Source organism: Pelmatolapia mariae, linkage group LG10_11 (genome assembly GCF_036321145.2).
Source record: "Pelmatolapia mariae isolate MD_Pm_ZW linkage group LG10_11, Pm_UMD_F_2, whole genome shotgun sequence".
NCBI classification, from domain to species: domain Eukaryota; kingdom Metazoa; phylum Chordata; class Actinopteri; order Cichliformes; family Cichlidae; genus Pelmatolapia; species Pelmatolapia mariae.
In genome coordinates, this window is record NC_086236.1 from 69,234,912 (window position 1) to 69,253,818 (window position 18,907).

The window sequence follows — 18,907 nt, forward strand, 5'->3', positions numbered from 1 at the left end:
TTCAATATTTCAGGAAGAGCACAGATATAATAGGAACATCCACTGATCACATATCACAGTTACAAAGGTGATCAGTAGCACAAATAAGGAAGTTAAGAAATTTGGTGACATTAGATGCTTCTCCAAAAGTGTTACATGATGAGAAGACAAACTCAAACTTATACACTGCAGATTTGAAGAGAAACTGTCTGAGAAGTGACAAGTACCTAACAAAGACAATCAGAGTCAGCTGGAACGAGCACTAGTCAGACGTCAGCGGTAATCAAACAGGATATGACACATGGAGCATAGAGAGATGAAGTTTACTTCACTGGTTTTCATTTATTTATTTGTAGTGTATTTTACTGAAAACGACTTACAGTACACACAGAGAAATGCCCCCACCCTCCACCACCATCACCACCACCTTTTTTTCTGTTAATGTTCTGGAGACTGTTTTTTCTCAATCAAACCTTATAGGACCCAGCTCCTAATCCAAACATCAAATGTGCTCTGACAAACATGAAAAATGAAACAAAGATAAAATAACTTAATTGATCTTTTATAATGGTTCCACACTTTATGTAATATTTACCACCCTGAGATAACAGCAGGAAAAGACTAAAGTGAGACAGCTTGTTAGTAGAGTTGAGAAAGTTAGATTCATTCATTAGTGTGTTGACTGAAAATCGAGCACTTGCTCTTCTGTTAGTCGGACAATCCTTTAATCCATGCAGAAATTAAGCTTAGTATCAGTCCAGGCAGGCCACAAAGTCAAGCTCAGCTACAATCCTGGCTAAAGTACTTTAGTGCATCCGAATATCAAATACTGATATATTGTTGGGTGCATTATTTAAGCTGCTTTAGCCTGCTCACAGCTACTTTGCTTCTGCCACTTGGCAACCCACCCCAGTTCTTTTTTCTATCAGTATAGTATCTATTGTCACGAGTTCCTTCTCTCTTGTTGCCAGTTGCTTCAAATTATGGTTTTCTGATACACTGATTCTTTCTTGGGCTTGTACAAGCACCTTATAGCCACCCTATCAGTGCTTAAAGAATTCTGACCTTTTTGTTCTATAAATCAAGCAATTAGTTAAGCAAGAGAAGATTCGTCAGGTCTACTTTTAATAAAACACATATTAGTAGTAGTGTGTGATTTACCCAGCACATGGATTGAGAAAAAGCTTTAGCGACACTTGTTATAGATCCTACAACTCAAAATAACGGCAATACCAGAGCTGTACTTAGAAATTTAAATAACTGCAGGTGGAAATAACAATCTTCGTTTGACTTTGAAAATAATTAATTTATCTGATTTAATCCCCTCAGATAAGGAGGTGACACAGTTTTCTCTCCCATGTAATCACAGATACAAACCAGGCTAGAACTATATTCCCCTTCACATATAAGTGATAGTGTGTCCTGCAATAAGTGATGAATCATGAGACGTGCAATAGCAGTGTGTACAGTGGGAATTTACTCACTACAAGGTCTACAAGGTAACCCTTTATAGAGCCTACACGCCAGTCAAACAGTTGGTGGGAACGCCTTATTTACGATGATGGAAAACTCTGTTTAATAATTAAAAATAATTGCTCCATCATTTTCCCTTACATGTCCATTTATGTTGTGATGTTATGAAACTTCAAAGACTATAACTTTTTTTTTTATCCCTCATGCCTTTAGCTATTTGCATTCCTGTTTTTCCACCTATTTATCCAATTTTTCCCTTAACTTGTCATGTGGTTGTAGTCTGCCCTTGTTATTTTATAATAACCCCTCGAGATTAAATTTACTGTTTTATAAAAGCACGTTTTTTTACACCACTTTTTCCTTGTCCAGAGCATTGTGACGGCTCTGGTTTCCAGGCCTTGTTTTCATCACTGGCAGTTTTTCCTCGGAGTGAGTAGACACGGATGTTTTTTTTGTTGTTGTTTGTTTTTTTCCTGCTCTACATGTCTTCATCTGGCACAATCCAACTGGCAGGTACTCTTGATCAGCGCACCCGTGGGATCCCAGCAAAACAAACAAACATGGCTGCTCGAACCCTCCATATGCAGATGTGCCCCGTCTCATTCACAGATGGATCTGTGCTGTCTTCCTCCCACAGCCTCAGGCAGTGAACCTCACAGAGTGCATGTCACCCTCGTACACACAGTCGCACATGCGCAAGCAACACATACACAAACACTGACTGTCAAAGCCCAAAGACACAACAGAGACAAATATGTCAGTGCCTCGGGCTTGGGCTGCGATCATCCCTATCGAGAAAGCTGTTGTGGTGTGAGGGGGAAAAAAACAATAACGTCTGCTTATTGATTCTGACAGTGTGTGCTGACACACACCAACCGTGCGTTTGTATAATCACATTGATGCTGTGGAATTTGTGAAAACGAATGATTCATGATTATGATGTTGGACAGTAGCTGTATTAAGCCCAGTCAATCATCTTCCTGCCATGTTTTCTAACGGAGTTTGTGTTTACTCTGGTTTTGACTATGATAGATAGCTAAAAGCCCTTGAGACGGAGGGCCATAAGATGCTAGTGAAAGGGTCCTTGAAGAACTGCAATACTTTTATGCTAAATTAAACTAATGATGTTCTTGTTTTGTTGTCCATAGTTTTGATAATGAAATTAATTAGGCCTTATCTTTTCCCACCAGACCATGTTTTTGTGTGCGTACACTTAAAACTACTGACATTTCTTTGCTTTGAATCTTCATCCTGTTCAACCATCTGCTCGTTTTTTGGAAACAGCCTCTCGCTGAACAGATTACTCATCGCGTTAATAGCGGCAAGCAAAACATGAGCATTAGCCTGGCTGCTCATCTTGATGTCGTGCTTTGGGACAAGCTCCCAGTGCCATGTCTTCGGCTCACTACAAATCATTACGTTTAAACATCATAATGAGTTTGTGACACTGACTGGAACCAGCAAGTCAGTTTAAACCAGATGCTATTATTGGATTCATTTCAGTGAAGAGCATTTCCCCAGTGATATACGCAAGTGAAGACACAGAAAGAGCAAAGACTAGAATAGGAAATTGTGCGGTTGGGATATTATACCCCAAGCGCCTAGTAAATAAGAATTTTATTCCTCGAACAAACAATAAAATCAACGTGACAAGCAAGGATAAATAAATTGAATATTAAAGACAACAATGACACCAGGAGAAAAAAGAAAGAAAACACACTGGAATGATAAAATGTATACATGATAGAAAAATGCATAAATAACACTATTATAGCTTGATTTCACACCCACACAGAGTGACTCTCTCAGCCAGGCATAGTGCTGTAAGTATTCTGGCTGGTGTTGTGCTTTGCCAACAAACATTGCCCGTTCTTTCTTTCTGGAAACTGGATTTTAATTGAATTTTAATTGTCTAAATTTGGATAATATCCGCCATTAGCCAGGCTACAATATAATTAGACATAAGTGAGGGGATTGGGAGTGGGTGGCACACAGGTTTGTTTTCTCTGCAGACAGAGACATGCTATGAGTCCACTCATTGCCCTATATGTAGAGCAAATGTGCATTTTTATTGTAAAAGATAATTGTGTTCTCCCAGTCATTCTAAATTCACAAATTGAAATCTCAAACATGGAGACTATCAGAAGTGACCATTCACTGACATTTGTTTCCACCGATTCTTATTCAGATTCTCCAAACACCTAAACACAGTCCCACTTTTATACCAGTCTAGGAGTTCACCGTGCATCACAGTGAGGCCACTTGTGATTACTACATTGATAAACTGAATTGAAAAATAATAGAGCTCAACATTTTATTCACAGATGGAAAGCAAACCAGTTCTCTTTTGCTGACAAGAACTCACAAACATGCATGTAATGTAAACTAGAGAGTCAAGGAATCTACAATAGTAGAGAGAAAACCACAACAATCACACAGTCCACTAGGAACAAGGGTTAGGTGATGGTGGAAAAACTTGCTTTCAACAGAAGGAAACATCTGGCAGAACCAGATGATGAGAAGAATCAGGAGTGGCAAATTTGAACTTAAATCCCATTCCCTGAATTGATTTATATACATCCTCTCTCTATCTTAAGGATGAATCCTTATTCATGCAATCGCAATGCCGAGTGGACCTACCTTACCTTAAGATTAAGACTTAAGAAGACAAGATTGTGTAATACCTTGTAAGTAACTACAGTTAGAGCCTAAATCTCCTGAACTAACTTCAACCTGGAGTTGGGTACTATTGTAAAGGTTAAGTTTCATGTAACTGTAGGATAAAAGTCCGTCCTATATGTTCCAATGTGCCTTTTGTAGCCACTTACATGGTCTAAAAATGTGTCCCAAAACCAGCAGCTTACAATATTCATATATACGCCTTTACATGTTTAAAGTAACTTTTACTGATTTGTCCTATAAATTGAGCTGGTACTCTATGCGAGTGTTGTGTTTGCAGTGCTGTCCAAGTTTTGACAAAAAGCAGTGATTGCTTGTTTAGGTTTTGTTTGCTGGGGGAAGCAGGACATCTTTGTTATAGTTTAGAAAAGATCATAGTTTTGGTTGGAAAAAGCCTTCAGTGTTGACTCAAAATGTGATGTGAACGCACGTTTTTTTAATCACAGACTCCACCTGCTTCTGAGAAACAACAGCCATAGTTCATTCTTACAGGGAAATGTAAACACGAGTTGTTTGAGGCATTTGAAACACCAATCAAGATTGTTGTTCCGGTAAAGGCCGCCTTCACCAGAACATACGCTTGCTTGTTTGTGTGTTCAGACCCAAAGGGAACACTGAAAAGGTGAAATCGAAAAGGCAGGCAGTCTGCAATTCAGAAAGGAGTTGTTTTGTCCTCTAAGGTTTCTCTTAGTATTCACAGTGTGTTCCTCCTGGATCGAAGGCAAAACTAAAGTTGTATTTAAGTTGTAGTATTTAACCTAAACAGAACTATCATGGCTTTTTCAGATTTCACAATCCTAAAAGGGTTAAACTATAATTCATGCTTGGACTTTTACCATTTTTGAGTATGAGAAGAATTTAACAAGGTCAGAGGTTTAATCTCGTCTGTTTAAGACTTGTTTGTGTCACAGTATTAAAGAAATCCCAAATGAGATAGACAGAGGGTTGTCTTTGACACATATTCAAGGAATCAATAAGTAAACAGAAGAAGTCCAATAATTCATGCATACTGTTGAGCTGCATACACACTGGAAGTGGTACACTCATCACCCATTGCTTAGAAAAAGACGGGTTGTTGCTTGCAAACATTCCTGGCCCCAGTTGCCTAGGTGACCCTGTAATGTAGTTACTCCCAGGTCACACATCAATCAACAGTATTCTTTTCTCTAATTGGTAATCACTTTAGCCACTTGCTTGGAAATTGAGAAAAATATTTTCTGTCAAGCTAACCAATAGCTGAGGAACTGATCAGTTCCATAACCTTTCTATTGGCAAATTTCATAATGAGGAATGCTATTTAAGACCGCAGTCACACAAGCCCAAATAACGACCCTCTAGCTCTGGTAAGGAATAGTGTTTCCCTAGCATTTAGTTGGGAAATGGTTGCAGGAAGTTGTTGATTACAGTGCTGCCCTGAAACCTCCTTGAAATTGCTTTGGTAATTAGTAAAAACTTTCCACAGCTTCTCACACTTTGAATGGAAGACATCCACTTATCTGTCAGTACTCACCATGCAGTACAGAAACTGTAAAAAGTACAACACAAACCAGAAATGGAGACTGTTCTCTTCTAGAGTAAAAGTTGCACCTTTTGAACAGTGTTTGCAGACAAGTCAGCATCTTTGATGCAAGCTATGACCATCCATAACAAAGTGCTAGCTGCCAAATCAACTGCAAGGAGGATGTTGGTGCAGCTTCCATTGCTGCACATCTGCAAACCTCTTTGCAGCCCTCTTCCTTCCCAGCTCCTCTTTTTCATCCTGTTTCTTTTTGTGAAATGTTTCCACACCTTCACATTAAGTACTTGTTTAATGGTGTCATAATCAGCACTTTGTTTTGGTGAGTTCCTCCTAACCAAATAAGTACTTATTTTATTGATTAATTTGGGTTGGTACATGTTTGAGATCTAGTACTTGATTATTAAGCTGGTGTTGGTTTCTATATATACTTTGATTCTATTTAGATCTTGAAGATTTCTTTATGCTGTTTGTGTCTTCTCTGTGCCAGGTCTCCCTTGATGGAGAACGTGTTGATCCCTACAGGCTCTTGAGAAAATGATAAAACCCTTGTTCATGCTGGGGTTGAGTGTGGAGATTGTTTTGCGGTAGCAGGTTCACTAGTTCTTAACAGCTTCCCATCGTGTTGAAGTGTTCTCGAGAGAGACACCTGTTTATTCCCTTCTTTATGGACCCGGCCATCAGTTAAAAGCAGAAGACATAAATGTATCCTCCCCACAGCTGTTTTTTTCCTGGGGACCATTCACTTTTATGAAGACAACCGAGGATTTGTTCCGCTCGAGAGGGATTTAGCTCTGTCTATTGGTATTAAAAATAAATCTCTCCTTGTGTTGCTGTTGCAATATTACATTTTGCCAGGGAGGCTCCCTATCATTTCTCTGATAACACCATGCTAACGAGTATGAAACACCCAGTGGAGAACACTAATTCAAAAGAGCGTTAAACCTGACCCAGATGATCAGAAGTCAGCAGTGGGATGAGGAAACATAGTCATAACGTCTGCAAGAGCAGCGAGAGATCAGATAAGATGTCTTCCAGCAGGTTTGTCGTGACCTATTTATCTTTGTCTCGTTTATGCACAGGGGACCTGAAGATTAAACATAACCTCTGTTTTGAAAAACCTCGGCTTGACCACGAGGATTATTACTCACTGATAGCTGAATCCATTTAAACTGGAAGTTTTATCCTCAGGCCTGTTGGCTGACTTTAGCTCAGTGAGTTACAGTTTCCTCACAGAGATATATTACTGTAAAACAAACACAGTGCTTTTAGACATTTCCTGTGATGCTAACAATGCTCTGGTGGGTTACACAACCATCCCTTTCCTGTGTGTCATCCAGATGGCATACATCAGTCATAAAGTGAAAGTAATTACAGAGGTTTTTATTGCCCTAGATTGAGGCGAGAATAATTACATTGTGTATTCAAGCACTACCCAGATGGTTGCTGCCTCTCAGTTGATATTTATTAAAGCATGAGTGCATGGTTTATATTTTGAACTGTCATGGTTAAGTGTCAGCTTGGTCTTTTTAGGTACAAATGCCAAAATCTATAGGGGGTTGGGTTTAAGTTGGAGGAAAAATACAGCTAAATCTACACACTATATTTTTTGGTTATAGGCCTGCAAATATGTTAAATTCAATTCCAGAAATCACAAAAACACATGTTTGGCAACTCCTTTGATATCTGTAAAATGCTTCGCCAAAAGATCAAAAGAGCCATGAAGATCTAAATGTTACCCAGTTCAATTTTTCCCTCATTACAATATCTTAAATAAATATGTAAGATATCAGAATTACATTCTGATATCTTAAATAAACCATCATGTTTTGCAGCAGTGATCACGCACGCAGTCAATAAAAATATATTTTAAAGATCTTTTATTTTGAAAAGAAACCTTATTAGAAAGCCAAATGAAACACTGGGCAAAAGCATGCTGTTTATATCAGTGCTAATGACAGATTCATGTTATATTTTTATGGGACCATCGTGTGATGACTTCATGAACATTCGTATATTGTTTTATCTTCATTCTGCGGTTCTCTTTATGTCTACAGTACCAGGCATACTCAATTATCTGTGGCCAATGACTTTTTGCAGGGGATCCAATTTTCCAGAGATCCCTCAAAATTATAAATATTATTTCTGATACAATTTTTAATGCAAGATACCATTGAAACTATTGCTATTCTGAAGTTTTTCATTCTAAATACATGAGACACATTAATGTGATTTGTGTAAGCAGAGTTTCTGTTGGCTCAAAGATAACATGGGTGGGAGTAAAGGACACAGTATGCTTGTTTTGGTATAAATTGTTCCCATCTGTAGATTTGCACCTGTCATCTGTCTTGTGTTTTTTTCTCCACTATGATCAAAGAGCAAACTAAAAATACAATTCCACTTGACAACAGAGTGCCTTAGCTGTTTTTCTTGGGTTATGCTGACGCCCGAGACATTTAGCAATATTTCCTGGATTTAGCTTTTTGAACACTAAAACTTGCCTCACTGAAGAGTGCTTCCTTTATTCTTTGTGACCCTTTTTAAATAATAGAGTACAATTTTATAATTTATAGCTAAATGATTTTTATGGACCTTGTGGCTGTTGTCTCCCAGAAGCTTCCAGACCTTTCTTTGAGAACCACTGCTCTGCTCTGCTTACTGCAAATGAATTCTTTTCTTTTATTCACAGGGATTTACATTAAGTGAATTTAAAGGATTCCCCTGCTATAAAATGTTGTGATTTTTGATAATAATGAAAAACAATGGTTTAAAATGATAAAAAAAATTCTAACCCACACGCCACAGAGTCTGCCCTTGATTTATACCCTTGGTGTCTGTGAGTGTGCTTAGGTTTGAGTGATATAAATTTCATTGGATGGTGAGCGTGAGGGTCCACATGGACATCCTCTTCTCTGCCCGTTTGGTACAGATCTGTGGCAACGTAACACAACCAGTGCAGGGAAAGAGTCCATAAGAAGTGTTCTTGCTCAGCACCCACAGATTAAAGAAAAGACCTTTAGTCAGATACATTGGTTTTATCAAAATTACTATTTTCTTAGCAGTAAATCTTTTTAGGTTTAGACTTCATGCTGTTGTGTTTTGATGAATGTATAAAGAGATTTTGTTTTTGCTTAGGTGTCCAGACGGTCCTCGCCCAAGCACGATGAGACCCTGCCAGCTGCCCTGCAAGAAAGACTGTATCATGACCCCATTCAGCGATTGGGCAACGTGTCCAATCACATGTGATGCAGGTATGATGGAAAAAACAAAGATTCATACTCAGAGATAACTGTTGTTGCTGCTGTTAAAAAATTCAAGGGTATTGAATAGAGCTGGGCGATAGAACGATAACGATATGTATTGCGAAATAGACCTTGCTCTCTTAAAAAAAAAGAGAAAAGAACAGCCAATCCAAATTAAGTAGCGCAGAGCCGAACCAATCACAGCCGCAGCGTCACGTCACGTGACTTGTTACGTATAGCACAAGTGCCAAGCCGCACATGTGTAGTTGTTTGGGAAGCATCCAGCCGGGCTGCCCAGGTAATGGAGGAAATGAGTGTGCCGACTAGAGAAAAATCAACCGAGAGCGTGGGTGACCAGGTTACCGAAGAGAAAAGAGATGATGGTTCCAATGCCGGAGAGAATGTCGAACGGAAGGGCCATAGAAGTTCCGTAGTGATGTGTCGGTCGCGAACGTAATGGCCGGATTTTTGACGTGAACGACTCCTTATCGCCAGCCGTGGGTTTTTTTTCTTTCTTTCTCTCACCCTCTCTCCCTCTCGCACTTTTTTTCCGCTTCACTCCGCACGCGAGCCTTGTGCTTTGCGCTGGGAAGAGGGGGGAGGGGCGGTAGTTACACTGGCAGTAGCACAGGAACAGAGCGGGAGGGAGAGAGAGAGAGAGCCAGGGACAACAACGTCACATTAGAAAGGTATAGTAATCATCCACAACTATTTTCAGTTGCGGATGATTAAGGATTCAGAAAGTTCAGAAAGCTATACAACAAGGAGAGATTGAAAATTTCCTTTTAGTTCTCAGTTTATTTGATATTGACAAAAGTTAGTCAATTTTGTCTGTTCTTCTGTAAAACAAACTAAGATTTATTTTTAGAATTAATATTTTGTTTCTAAGTGGAATTGACAATTTAGTAGTCTGTTTTGTTTGTTCTATTTTGAAACTTAAACGCTTTAGCGGCTGCCTTTTGTGTAGTTTGCAATATTTGCCTTTATTTATCTGAAAAAGTCTCATGTTCCTTAAGTACATCTACCCTGTTGAACTTATTATGGGAAATAAATATTAAAATCAAGACAAGCTGCAGATTATTTCACATTTTACTTGTGAGCAACGGCACATTTAAATCTTACAAATATAGTTATTTGGCTTATATGGTGATATATATCGTTATCGCCTGAAATGAAAAAAACATATCGTGATATGAAAAAATCTTATATCGCCCAGCTCTAGTATTGAAGAAACAAAGTTTCCAGCACAACTTCCCCTGCTTCTTTGCACACACAGAAGAACATAAAGTCTAAAGAAGTTAAGTCCTCTCCGACAACTTTGACATTAAACCATTTTTCAATTATTTATGGTATTGTATTTTCATGATGTATCCCTAATTTCATTCTCATGTTTTTTTCTCTTATCTTTTTTAAATTTTCTTAGCTTGTACTTTTAAATAATAAGCATCTACATACATGTTACTTTTATTCATTGTATTTTTTGTTTTTGTGTCACTTGTACTGGTTGTATATGACATTGATGGGGAAAACACCGCCCTTCATTTAGATTTGTCCTGTTTAAATGCTAAACAGGGTGTGACCCAGGTTTTATGTTTTATAGTGGACACTCTCCAAGACTGGCTTTATACCACATGACCACATGGCCTAGCCTCCTGGTGTCTGGTTGGTGGATGTGCATGTTGAACATATGTGATTGGTTGTTTAATTTTTTTGCGTTTTAAAATGTGGTCTGTAATATGTTTTGCCCTGATGAAGGCTGCAAGCTGAAATAAACTGGTCAAATCATTAAATTGTTCTTTATACTGAAAATGTTGCTGGACCTCTTTAGACTTTCTTGGAAGTGGCTGAAGCTGTGCCAAACTCCTCTACGTTGTAAAAAGTACTTTATTCAGTCAGTCAGGCCTTGGTGGTTTCAGGATAGTCACAATATTTCCAATCATAGTTGACAGAGGTGACAATAATATGCCGGTAATAACATAATAATAAAAGATAACAAAATGGAAAACACAGAAGCTCATTTTAATTGACTAAGTGCAACAACTCTAGAGTTGGGTTGGCCTACACTGAGCTGAAGACAATGACTGCCACATAAACACATGCACTCATGCCTCGTTACAGATCATTAATTTGATAGACTGGCATGTAGGACAACATTTGGGCTGACCTCCGTTAGTGGGCCTGGCAAGTCCGCTTGCTCCGGCCAGCAAGTGCTCGGTGTTGTTGTTTTCAAGCAGTGAAAGGAAGACGTTTTCAGATGAGGTCACCTTTGTCAGGCGGCCATTGCCCAAGCTGTTGAGTGGTGGCAAAAACATTAAGTTGATTTACGACTGAAAATCATTATCATCCATATTTTGATGACCTCCTCCTGTGACACGGTGGCATAAATCTCTTTGGTCTAAGCATGCTTTACTGGTGGCAGTGCATTTTAATTTGATGCTGTTGATATCTTAACCTTGTGCAAAGAATTACACGCCGCCCACGTAGAAAGGTTTGAAGCAGGGTATAGGGCTATCCAGAGGCTTGTTTCAACTTAATGAACTACTCGAGGGCATCGCCACACATGTAAATACCATAAATTTAATCTGAGTCAATTCCAAGGTCTAATGGGATTTTTCCGCATCATCGTTGTTGGCTTGATATCCCCAGTAATCACAAGTGTGCGCTTTTGACACTAGCTGTCCAATTAGAATTGGCAGTTGCAGTCTCCAAGTCCACTCTTCAAGGATTATTAACAGAGCAGTCAGCTTATCATTTTGACATTTTTCTCATCACTTTTCCATACATATTTCTTAATTTAATTCATTAATTGTCTGCGTCCCTTCAGCTGGTATTGCTGTGAAGAAAAAGCAATCAAGGAAACGTCTTATCATCCAGATGCCATCCAACGGAGGGCAGGAATGTCCAGAGGTGCTCGAAGAAGAGAGGGACTGCGAGGTCCCCAAAATCTGTCCCGGTTTCAGGTAAACGCACGACAGCCGCACGACAAACCTTGAGGCTCATTGCACAGATTTTTGTTGTTGTTGTTTTTTGTTCTATGCTCTACTTTTGTGTTTAAATGGTTTTCACTTGCAGCCCTAAAAAGCCAAAATACAAACCAACAGCCTATCCCGAACAGCCAAGTTTTTATTTAATAATTTATTAGAATATTTAACAAACATCAAAAGATTCAACTATGATATAAAGACACAGATTTTCTCTACACCTGCAAACTCTGTCAGTCTGACTTTCTGCTCCCTCCTCTCAAAATACCAGCTGCATGTGTTTATTTATAGGTGCACACTTTTTTGTTAACTCCTTGTTTGCCACCATGAGAGACAAAATAAATGTAAGTTATGGACTAACTAATGAGATAAAGTAAAATAATGTCAGCGTTTTGTCTTATTGGATATCTGTGCCTGTCTGTATGGCTTTAATTTGTGTTCAAATCAAAGCCTTTGGTCAGAAATGAATAGTTTAATGATGAAAATTGGAAACGAGGTTGTTTTATCAGGAAACATAAGGGGGGGGGGGGAATCCAATAATCCAGTTTATTAATTTCAGACTGTGACATTTCTGTGGTGCCGAGAGTTTATCTTAGAATATAAATGGAAATCTTTTTTCCACCGCAATTTAACTTTTTTCCTTTACTTTTTTCTAATAAATGTTATTCAAAAAAGTGTGAAAATAAAGGTGAAAGTCTACACAGTTTGATTAAATATGACAAAAAAGCAGGTTTTGGTTTTTTTTTTTCTTTTTGCAGTTTTAGAGGTTTTTAGCAGCTTATTAGGGCCATTCAAGGTAAATCAATAAGTGGTAATGGGGTTTTACCCTGTGATAAAGAAACCTGGATTTTCTGGTCATATAAACCAAGCTGTGCCATGTAGCTGTACTAGCCTTACTTTTGGTGGCAAGTTGCTGCAACCATCTTGATTCTATCTTTGTGGTGAGCAGGTATCTTCCTGGTGACTCGTTGATTAAACAACAGAAAAAAAAATTTCTAAACTGAGCACACTGTAATGGATGACCGTAAATACTGGCCAAACAAATAGTTTGTGTGTAGTTTAAGAGCTTTTAAAAAGCTAAAAAAAAAAAAAAAAACCTATAACAAATGTTCAAAGTGTTTAATAAGTCATCAGTCAAATCATGTTTAAAATGCCATTGAAATATGCAGCACTTTGTATCATGTATAACATTGCAAACTGTCAGATTTGCTTATTAAAATGAGAATAATCCATTTAACTGAAGAGGGACTATGATGCTTGACTAGACATGTAACTGCTCTAGCTATGACAACCTGATGTTTTATTTCACAATGATGTAACTTTTATATGATTTAATATGCAGCTCTTGAAAACTCCCAAGTGTTAGTTTGTTTACAGGTCCTACCTTAACTTCACCTGTTTATCCACAAATGTTAGTTTTTCATGTTTTTACTGTAATCAAAGGACAGTTTGTGAACTTTCATTTTTTTTACTTGATTTTTGCATTTTTTTTTTTTGCTTGTTTATTTTTTTTTGTTTGTTTCTCATTATACCCCCATATCTGGAACATAAATTATTTATTTTTTAACATTTATTGATTTATTTAACCCAGAATACCCCAGTGTTTGATTTTTACTGGCTTGAATACAGTCAATGAATATACATCGACTGTATCAAGGTGTTTGGATAACTAGTTAGAAAGGGGTTGGTAAAGTCGTTGATTAAACTTCATTCCCACTTCATTTTAATGTTTTAAGCTCATTACCCTAAAAACAAACTAATCTTTAGATTTTTATGGCTTTTAAGTTGTTCATCTTTTTAGCTTGTAAAGCTAATGTTAGCACTATTAGCCAACATCATTAACATAGTTTTTATTATCATATCTGACTTTAAGGTGTTTCTTTGTCTTTATAAAAAAAAAAGAAAGATATATTGTTATAAAGACTTTTATGGGCATATCTATAAAAAACATGGGCTGACATGAGCAACAGTGTGCTTACTCAGGATGTGAGTGTGACATAACAAATGGCTTAGATGCACTTGACAGCTCATGCTGAACATTTTTGTGGAATGGTGCTGGAAATAGAAGTTAAAAAAAAACAAATAGTATGTTTTAGATTTTAAAAAATAAATTGTTGGAGAGAAGCGAGTACATTGTAATCTTGGTTCAATGGAGCTGTCATATACTGATTAGAAGTAAAAATATTTTGTCTTAAGGCTGGATGAGCACATGACATTTAAAGAAACTGTCAGTTTTCTAGTCCAATCACTGATTAGAGCATTGGGCTCTGCAGTGAATAAAGGCAAGTGTGTGCAAAGGGAAGCGTCGAATGCTTCAGAGCAGAATTATTGAGATCAGAGACTTACTTAAAAGATACCGGGACATTGCACATTGACATCTCTGGGGTCATGAGTTAAAATTGGTATTTTATTCAAGCAGCTTGTCATTCATTCTCCAGAACAGATTACTTTGTGATACTGAGGAGATTAGAAGGAATTTATCACCTGCATATAGTGTAAAATGTTAGGTTCACGTATGATATAAAGAAAAATTGTGAAGCAAAAAGAAGAGTTTCATTATAGAACCTCATCCATTTGTTTTCTTCTGGTTATCCACGTCAAGGTCGGGGGGGTGGGGTGGGGTGGGGGGGGGAGCCTATCTCAGCTGTCACAGATTGAAAATGTCATGTCAAGTGCAATTTTAACAAAAGACAAAGATGTCTGTGTGCAAACTTATGTTCAGGAACCATTAGCCCAAAAGACACACAATATCAGAGGAGGAGAGGCATTTTTTATTTGTTGCGTGTACTAAGTAAAATTGAAACGGACAGTAATTTTTGGATTGCTGTGTCTGAGGACAAAAGGGGTGGACTTTTTAGAAAAATGTCCTCTATCTGTGCTGCCAAAAAATTTCTAATTTTGCAAAATAAATGTTTGATCACTACCATACTTTTAAAGTCTTACAAAGGAAGTCAGTTCGGGCACTCCTGTGTATTTGCCTGCACAATATGCGGAAAAGCTGACACTTGTGATAACATAGTCGAGTATAACAGGACCTATACAGAGCCCAAACACTGAAAAATGCAAAGGAGGTTGTTATGCAAAATACAATAACATATTTTAAGCTTGTTCATATTTAATAGCAATGTGCTTTTTTGTTTTGCATGTTTATATTACAGTGATGATGAAAGCATGATTTAATGGTCAATACGAGAATGCCTTACACAAAAAAGACAAAAAACAAAGGCAGGATTAAAAGTAGTTCAAAAGTGCTGCTGCAAGTAGCTGTTATTGATGAATAAACATCATATAAAGACAAAAAAGACCCCAAAAGATCAGCATCTATCCTTTTTCCTTTGAAGCAGCACCACAGGTCTTCTGTGGGTTTAGACTGTCTTTGTCTTCTGTCTCTTCATGTAATTCCAGATTAACTCTGTGATGCCATCATGGTTAGGTGGTGGCAGCAGACATACCTGTTGCAAGACTCTGGATTTATGTGCATGGATGTTTAATGAGACCCTTCCCTGGTACTGTGTGAAGAATACAAATTCAAACAATAGCACAGACCTCTTTATACTTTACTCTTTATTTAGACTTTCTTTTTTCATACGGCACAGTCAGCAACACCAATGTTTATTTTACTGCCAATTGCTATCCAGCAGTCCTATGTTATTCTAAGTTGGTTATTCTGCAGCCACTCTGCATCCGTCTATGGATTTCACTTTTATTTGTGCAGGCATACTGTGTGTAAGACTTTCAGTTCAGATTCATTTATATGGTGCCAATATAAGTGCCAAAATGTTGCCTCAAGGCCCACATTCGGATGTAATGGTTATTTTCGACCAAAACGGATTATTTTCAATACATTTAAATGTTCAGATTTAAAAAGTAAATAAATAAAAATAGGTTATGTACATTTTCCTTATTTGAAATAGTGACCAGATAACATTTAATGATGTGTGCCCTATATCTGAAAAGTTGGAATTGGCATATTTTTCTCAAATCACTCAGCCTCATTGTGCTCAGACTTGATTAGATTTGTACCTGTAAAACAGCTGCTGTGGCTGTGTGAGTCATAATCGTGCCCTTTCATTAGTATAATCGTTTTATCAGCACAAATCGCTGTTACCTGTCTGGTCAGGCAGATCTTTTCTCTTATTTTCACAATACAATGCATTTTTCCTAAATTTCCTAGATGTGCAATTTTTTCTTTTCAGTGCTGAGAGACACGGCAAGTGATGTTTCCAGATCAGTCCTGTTTGCTTTCACAGTGTGCTAATCATTAAGAAGTACGTGATAATTAACGACTTCCAGGAAAATAATGTAAACCAACCATAGCAACCAAAGCAGTGCGTATCATAAAGGCTGTTTTGCTTTTCACAGTTCTGCCTAGCTACATGGCATCGCTTCAGTTGTATTTTATCATGTTTACGCCTGTACAACGAGATAGCTGGTGCAGCACTTATTGCTCCTTTTGGTCAACCTCAAAGAAACGATAGAACGTCCGTGGAAGACTTAAAAATCGCCTAGCATGCTTGTCTTTCTGTTGGAAAGTCATGAGGTTTTCCAGATGCAGAGTTGGTTTTCATTCATGATGACATGTCATGCAAGACAAAACCGTTAGCTGTCAAGTGGGACATGCTTTCTATTTCCAATGCAATACCTCATCCAGATGTGGCCTTAACTGGGCTGATACTGTGTGGGCAGAACACAGCATTACTGTGCTGTAAATTAGTTTATTCTATTCAGACTCTGACCTGGTGCTTTGCAAGATGTTGCTGTGTTAATGAATATTATTGTAGCATTAATTTGTCTGTACTTATTTTATTTATTCTAGGTGGAAAACCCACAAATGGAGGAAGTGCCAGCTGGTCCCCTGGTTTCTCAGACAGGACACTCCGGGTGCACAAGAGACCTGTGGACCAGGGCTTCAAACACGAGGTATAGAAACAAATCTCTCCGTCCCCTGTTTCCCCCTGCATCGTCCCTGAGCCATTCCTAATCACCCTAAATTTAATTTTTGCTCATTGCGGAGCATCTGGAGCCCAGCCATGAAGCAGCAGATGGATGTGCCAAGGTTTGGAGAATAGGCCAATTTAGTTAGAGTACACATCAAATCCTCCCACTCACACAACGTGGCCCAAACTGAAGATGACACTCCTATAAACATCAGCAGTAAAATATATTTTTCTTCCTTTTACTTTTTTCCTCCAGTTGTTTTTATTTTATTTTTTTTATTTTTTTTATCTGTAATCCTCTGGAGTTTGGGAAGGAAATGTGCTCACACCTTATCATCCTCCTCTTGAGACTTGTTTGACAGCTTGGCTTGTTTCACTGCTGGCTTTTTTTTCCACCTCGGGCTCTTGTCATGCAATTTTAATCGAATATCTCTTGCTCAAATTTAGAAGAAGATGCTCCACCGTGCCTATAGCGCACAACAGCCCGGACCCCTGTTCATATCGACTTCACGCACAAGTGACAAGTACTTTAAAGGAGTTGTGGCTCTCTCTCTTTAAAAGCATATTTCCTCTCGCCATTTTATAGAGAATGGGTACACTATAGAGTCCTAGGAGGCTTTCATAAAAATCCAATTTCAGGGGGGTCACGCAGAATGATCAATTTCATTATGTTCCAGCTCCTATGGAAAGCCATTATTAGTGCTTATTTTTCTGTCTCGCCTTTGCTAGCTTGCATTAATGGACAGAAGAATCGGTTTATGAAAATGCTTTAAGGTCCATTATAGACCTTATTTTTCCAGATTCTGTGCAGCTTCTCTGTGACTTGATGCCATGTGACACCTGAAGTTCAGACTCTCCTGCACTGGTTTTCACACTTCTGTCACTTCCAAATGGCAGAAATCATTTTGTCATCGACTCAGACCAAATGAGACACGCTGTCCTTTCTGGTCCGTGTTTCCTGACAGCGTATTGTGTTGTTTACCTGGAAAGAGGCTTTCCTTAGAGGGTGGAAAAACCCTATAGTGGCATTATTAAACACACAGAACAGAGGGCTTGTGCTGTTCTCCTTCTCTTTCTTGAACACAGCCACTCTGTCACACGCATACACACACACAACAATATAAGACCTGACCTAACACACCAGCCGACGGAGGCTTTCCAAACCAATAGCGGTGCCCACGGGGGTTCAGCAAAATGTGCTTAGAGATTGATTTCTCTATGAAGGTACAGCCCTGCAGAATGTCTGCATCACAAGAAAATGAAATATTGCAGCAACACAAGTACTACCCTTTATTGAAAGAACAAAGGAAAGGATGATGCAGTCAAAGACAAATTGACTTCTGGGCTTTAAACCAATTGAGGGAGAGATGCTTTTGTGTCTGCTCTTTACTTAATTGTTATTAAACCCCCCTTGAGAGCTAATCTGAATCGTAAAGTTCTGATCTATTTTTCATCCGCTCCCTTTAAATCTATATTTCAAGTCATCGTGCTCACGAGTGGGTTAAGAACTCCTAATTAAAGGGGCACTTCAGTGATTTCACATATCAAAGTCATTTCACTTGTCACAAGAACTACTTGGCCTGTCAGAAGTTGTAAGATGTGTTGTGTAGTTCTGAAAGAGCTTTATCTATAGCAATAGACATTTTGGCTGCTATATGTTATATTTATGCTTGTATTCATATTCTTTTTTTCCCCTTTATTTTTTCTTACTAAGAAAATTTTTGTCTGTGTTCTGCTACTGGAAACTAAATTTCCCGGAGGAACCTACCCGTGGGATTAATAAAGATCTGTCGGTCGATCTATCTATCTATCTAGCCATTTGACAATGTTAGCGCACTAGCAATAATATCTGATTTAATTAGGTGATCATTTTTACAGATGTCATATTGACATGATGAAAAAAAAATGTATAATGCAGAAAAAATAAATTGGGTATAGCTCTATAGTAGCTCTGACTCTGACAGCACATGTGGCAGAGTAGCATCATAGCTGAACAGAAGGTAATTATTGGTCTTCCTGGCCCCTATTAAAGGGGACTGAGCAAAGGATTGGGACTGAGGAGTGAACAGCTCTCCAGTCCCCTCAGTTCCTTTCTTCTTT

General features: G+C 38.2%; 1 protein-coding gene across 1 annotated transcript in view; it reads left to right on the top strand.

Moving 5' to 3' along the window:
* The window catches only part of thsd7ab (thrombospondin, type I, domain containing 7Ab), a 192,998-nt gene that overhangs the window by 114,742 nt on the left and 59,349 nt on the right, over nucleotides 1–18,907 (top strand). The window contains exons 10-12 of the mRNA XM_063485184.1: nucleotides 8,783–8,898; nucleotides 11,714–11,849; nucleotides 16,687–16,790. Of these exons, the coding sequence (XP_063341254.1) occupies nucleotides 8,783–8,898; nucleotides 11,714–11,849; nucleotides 16,687–16,790 (356 nt within the window). The remainder of the gene's footprint in view (nucleotides 1–8,782; nucleotides 8,899–11,713; nucleotides 11,850–16,686; nucleotides 16,791–18,907) is intronic.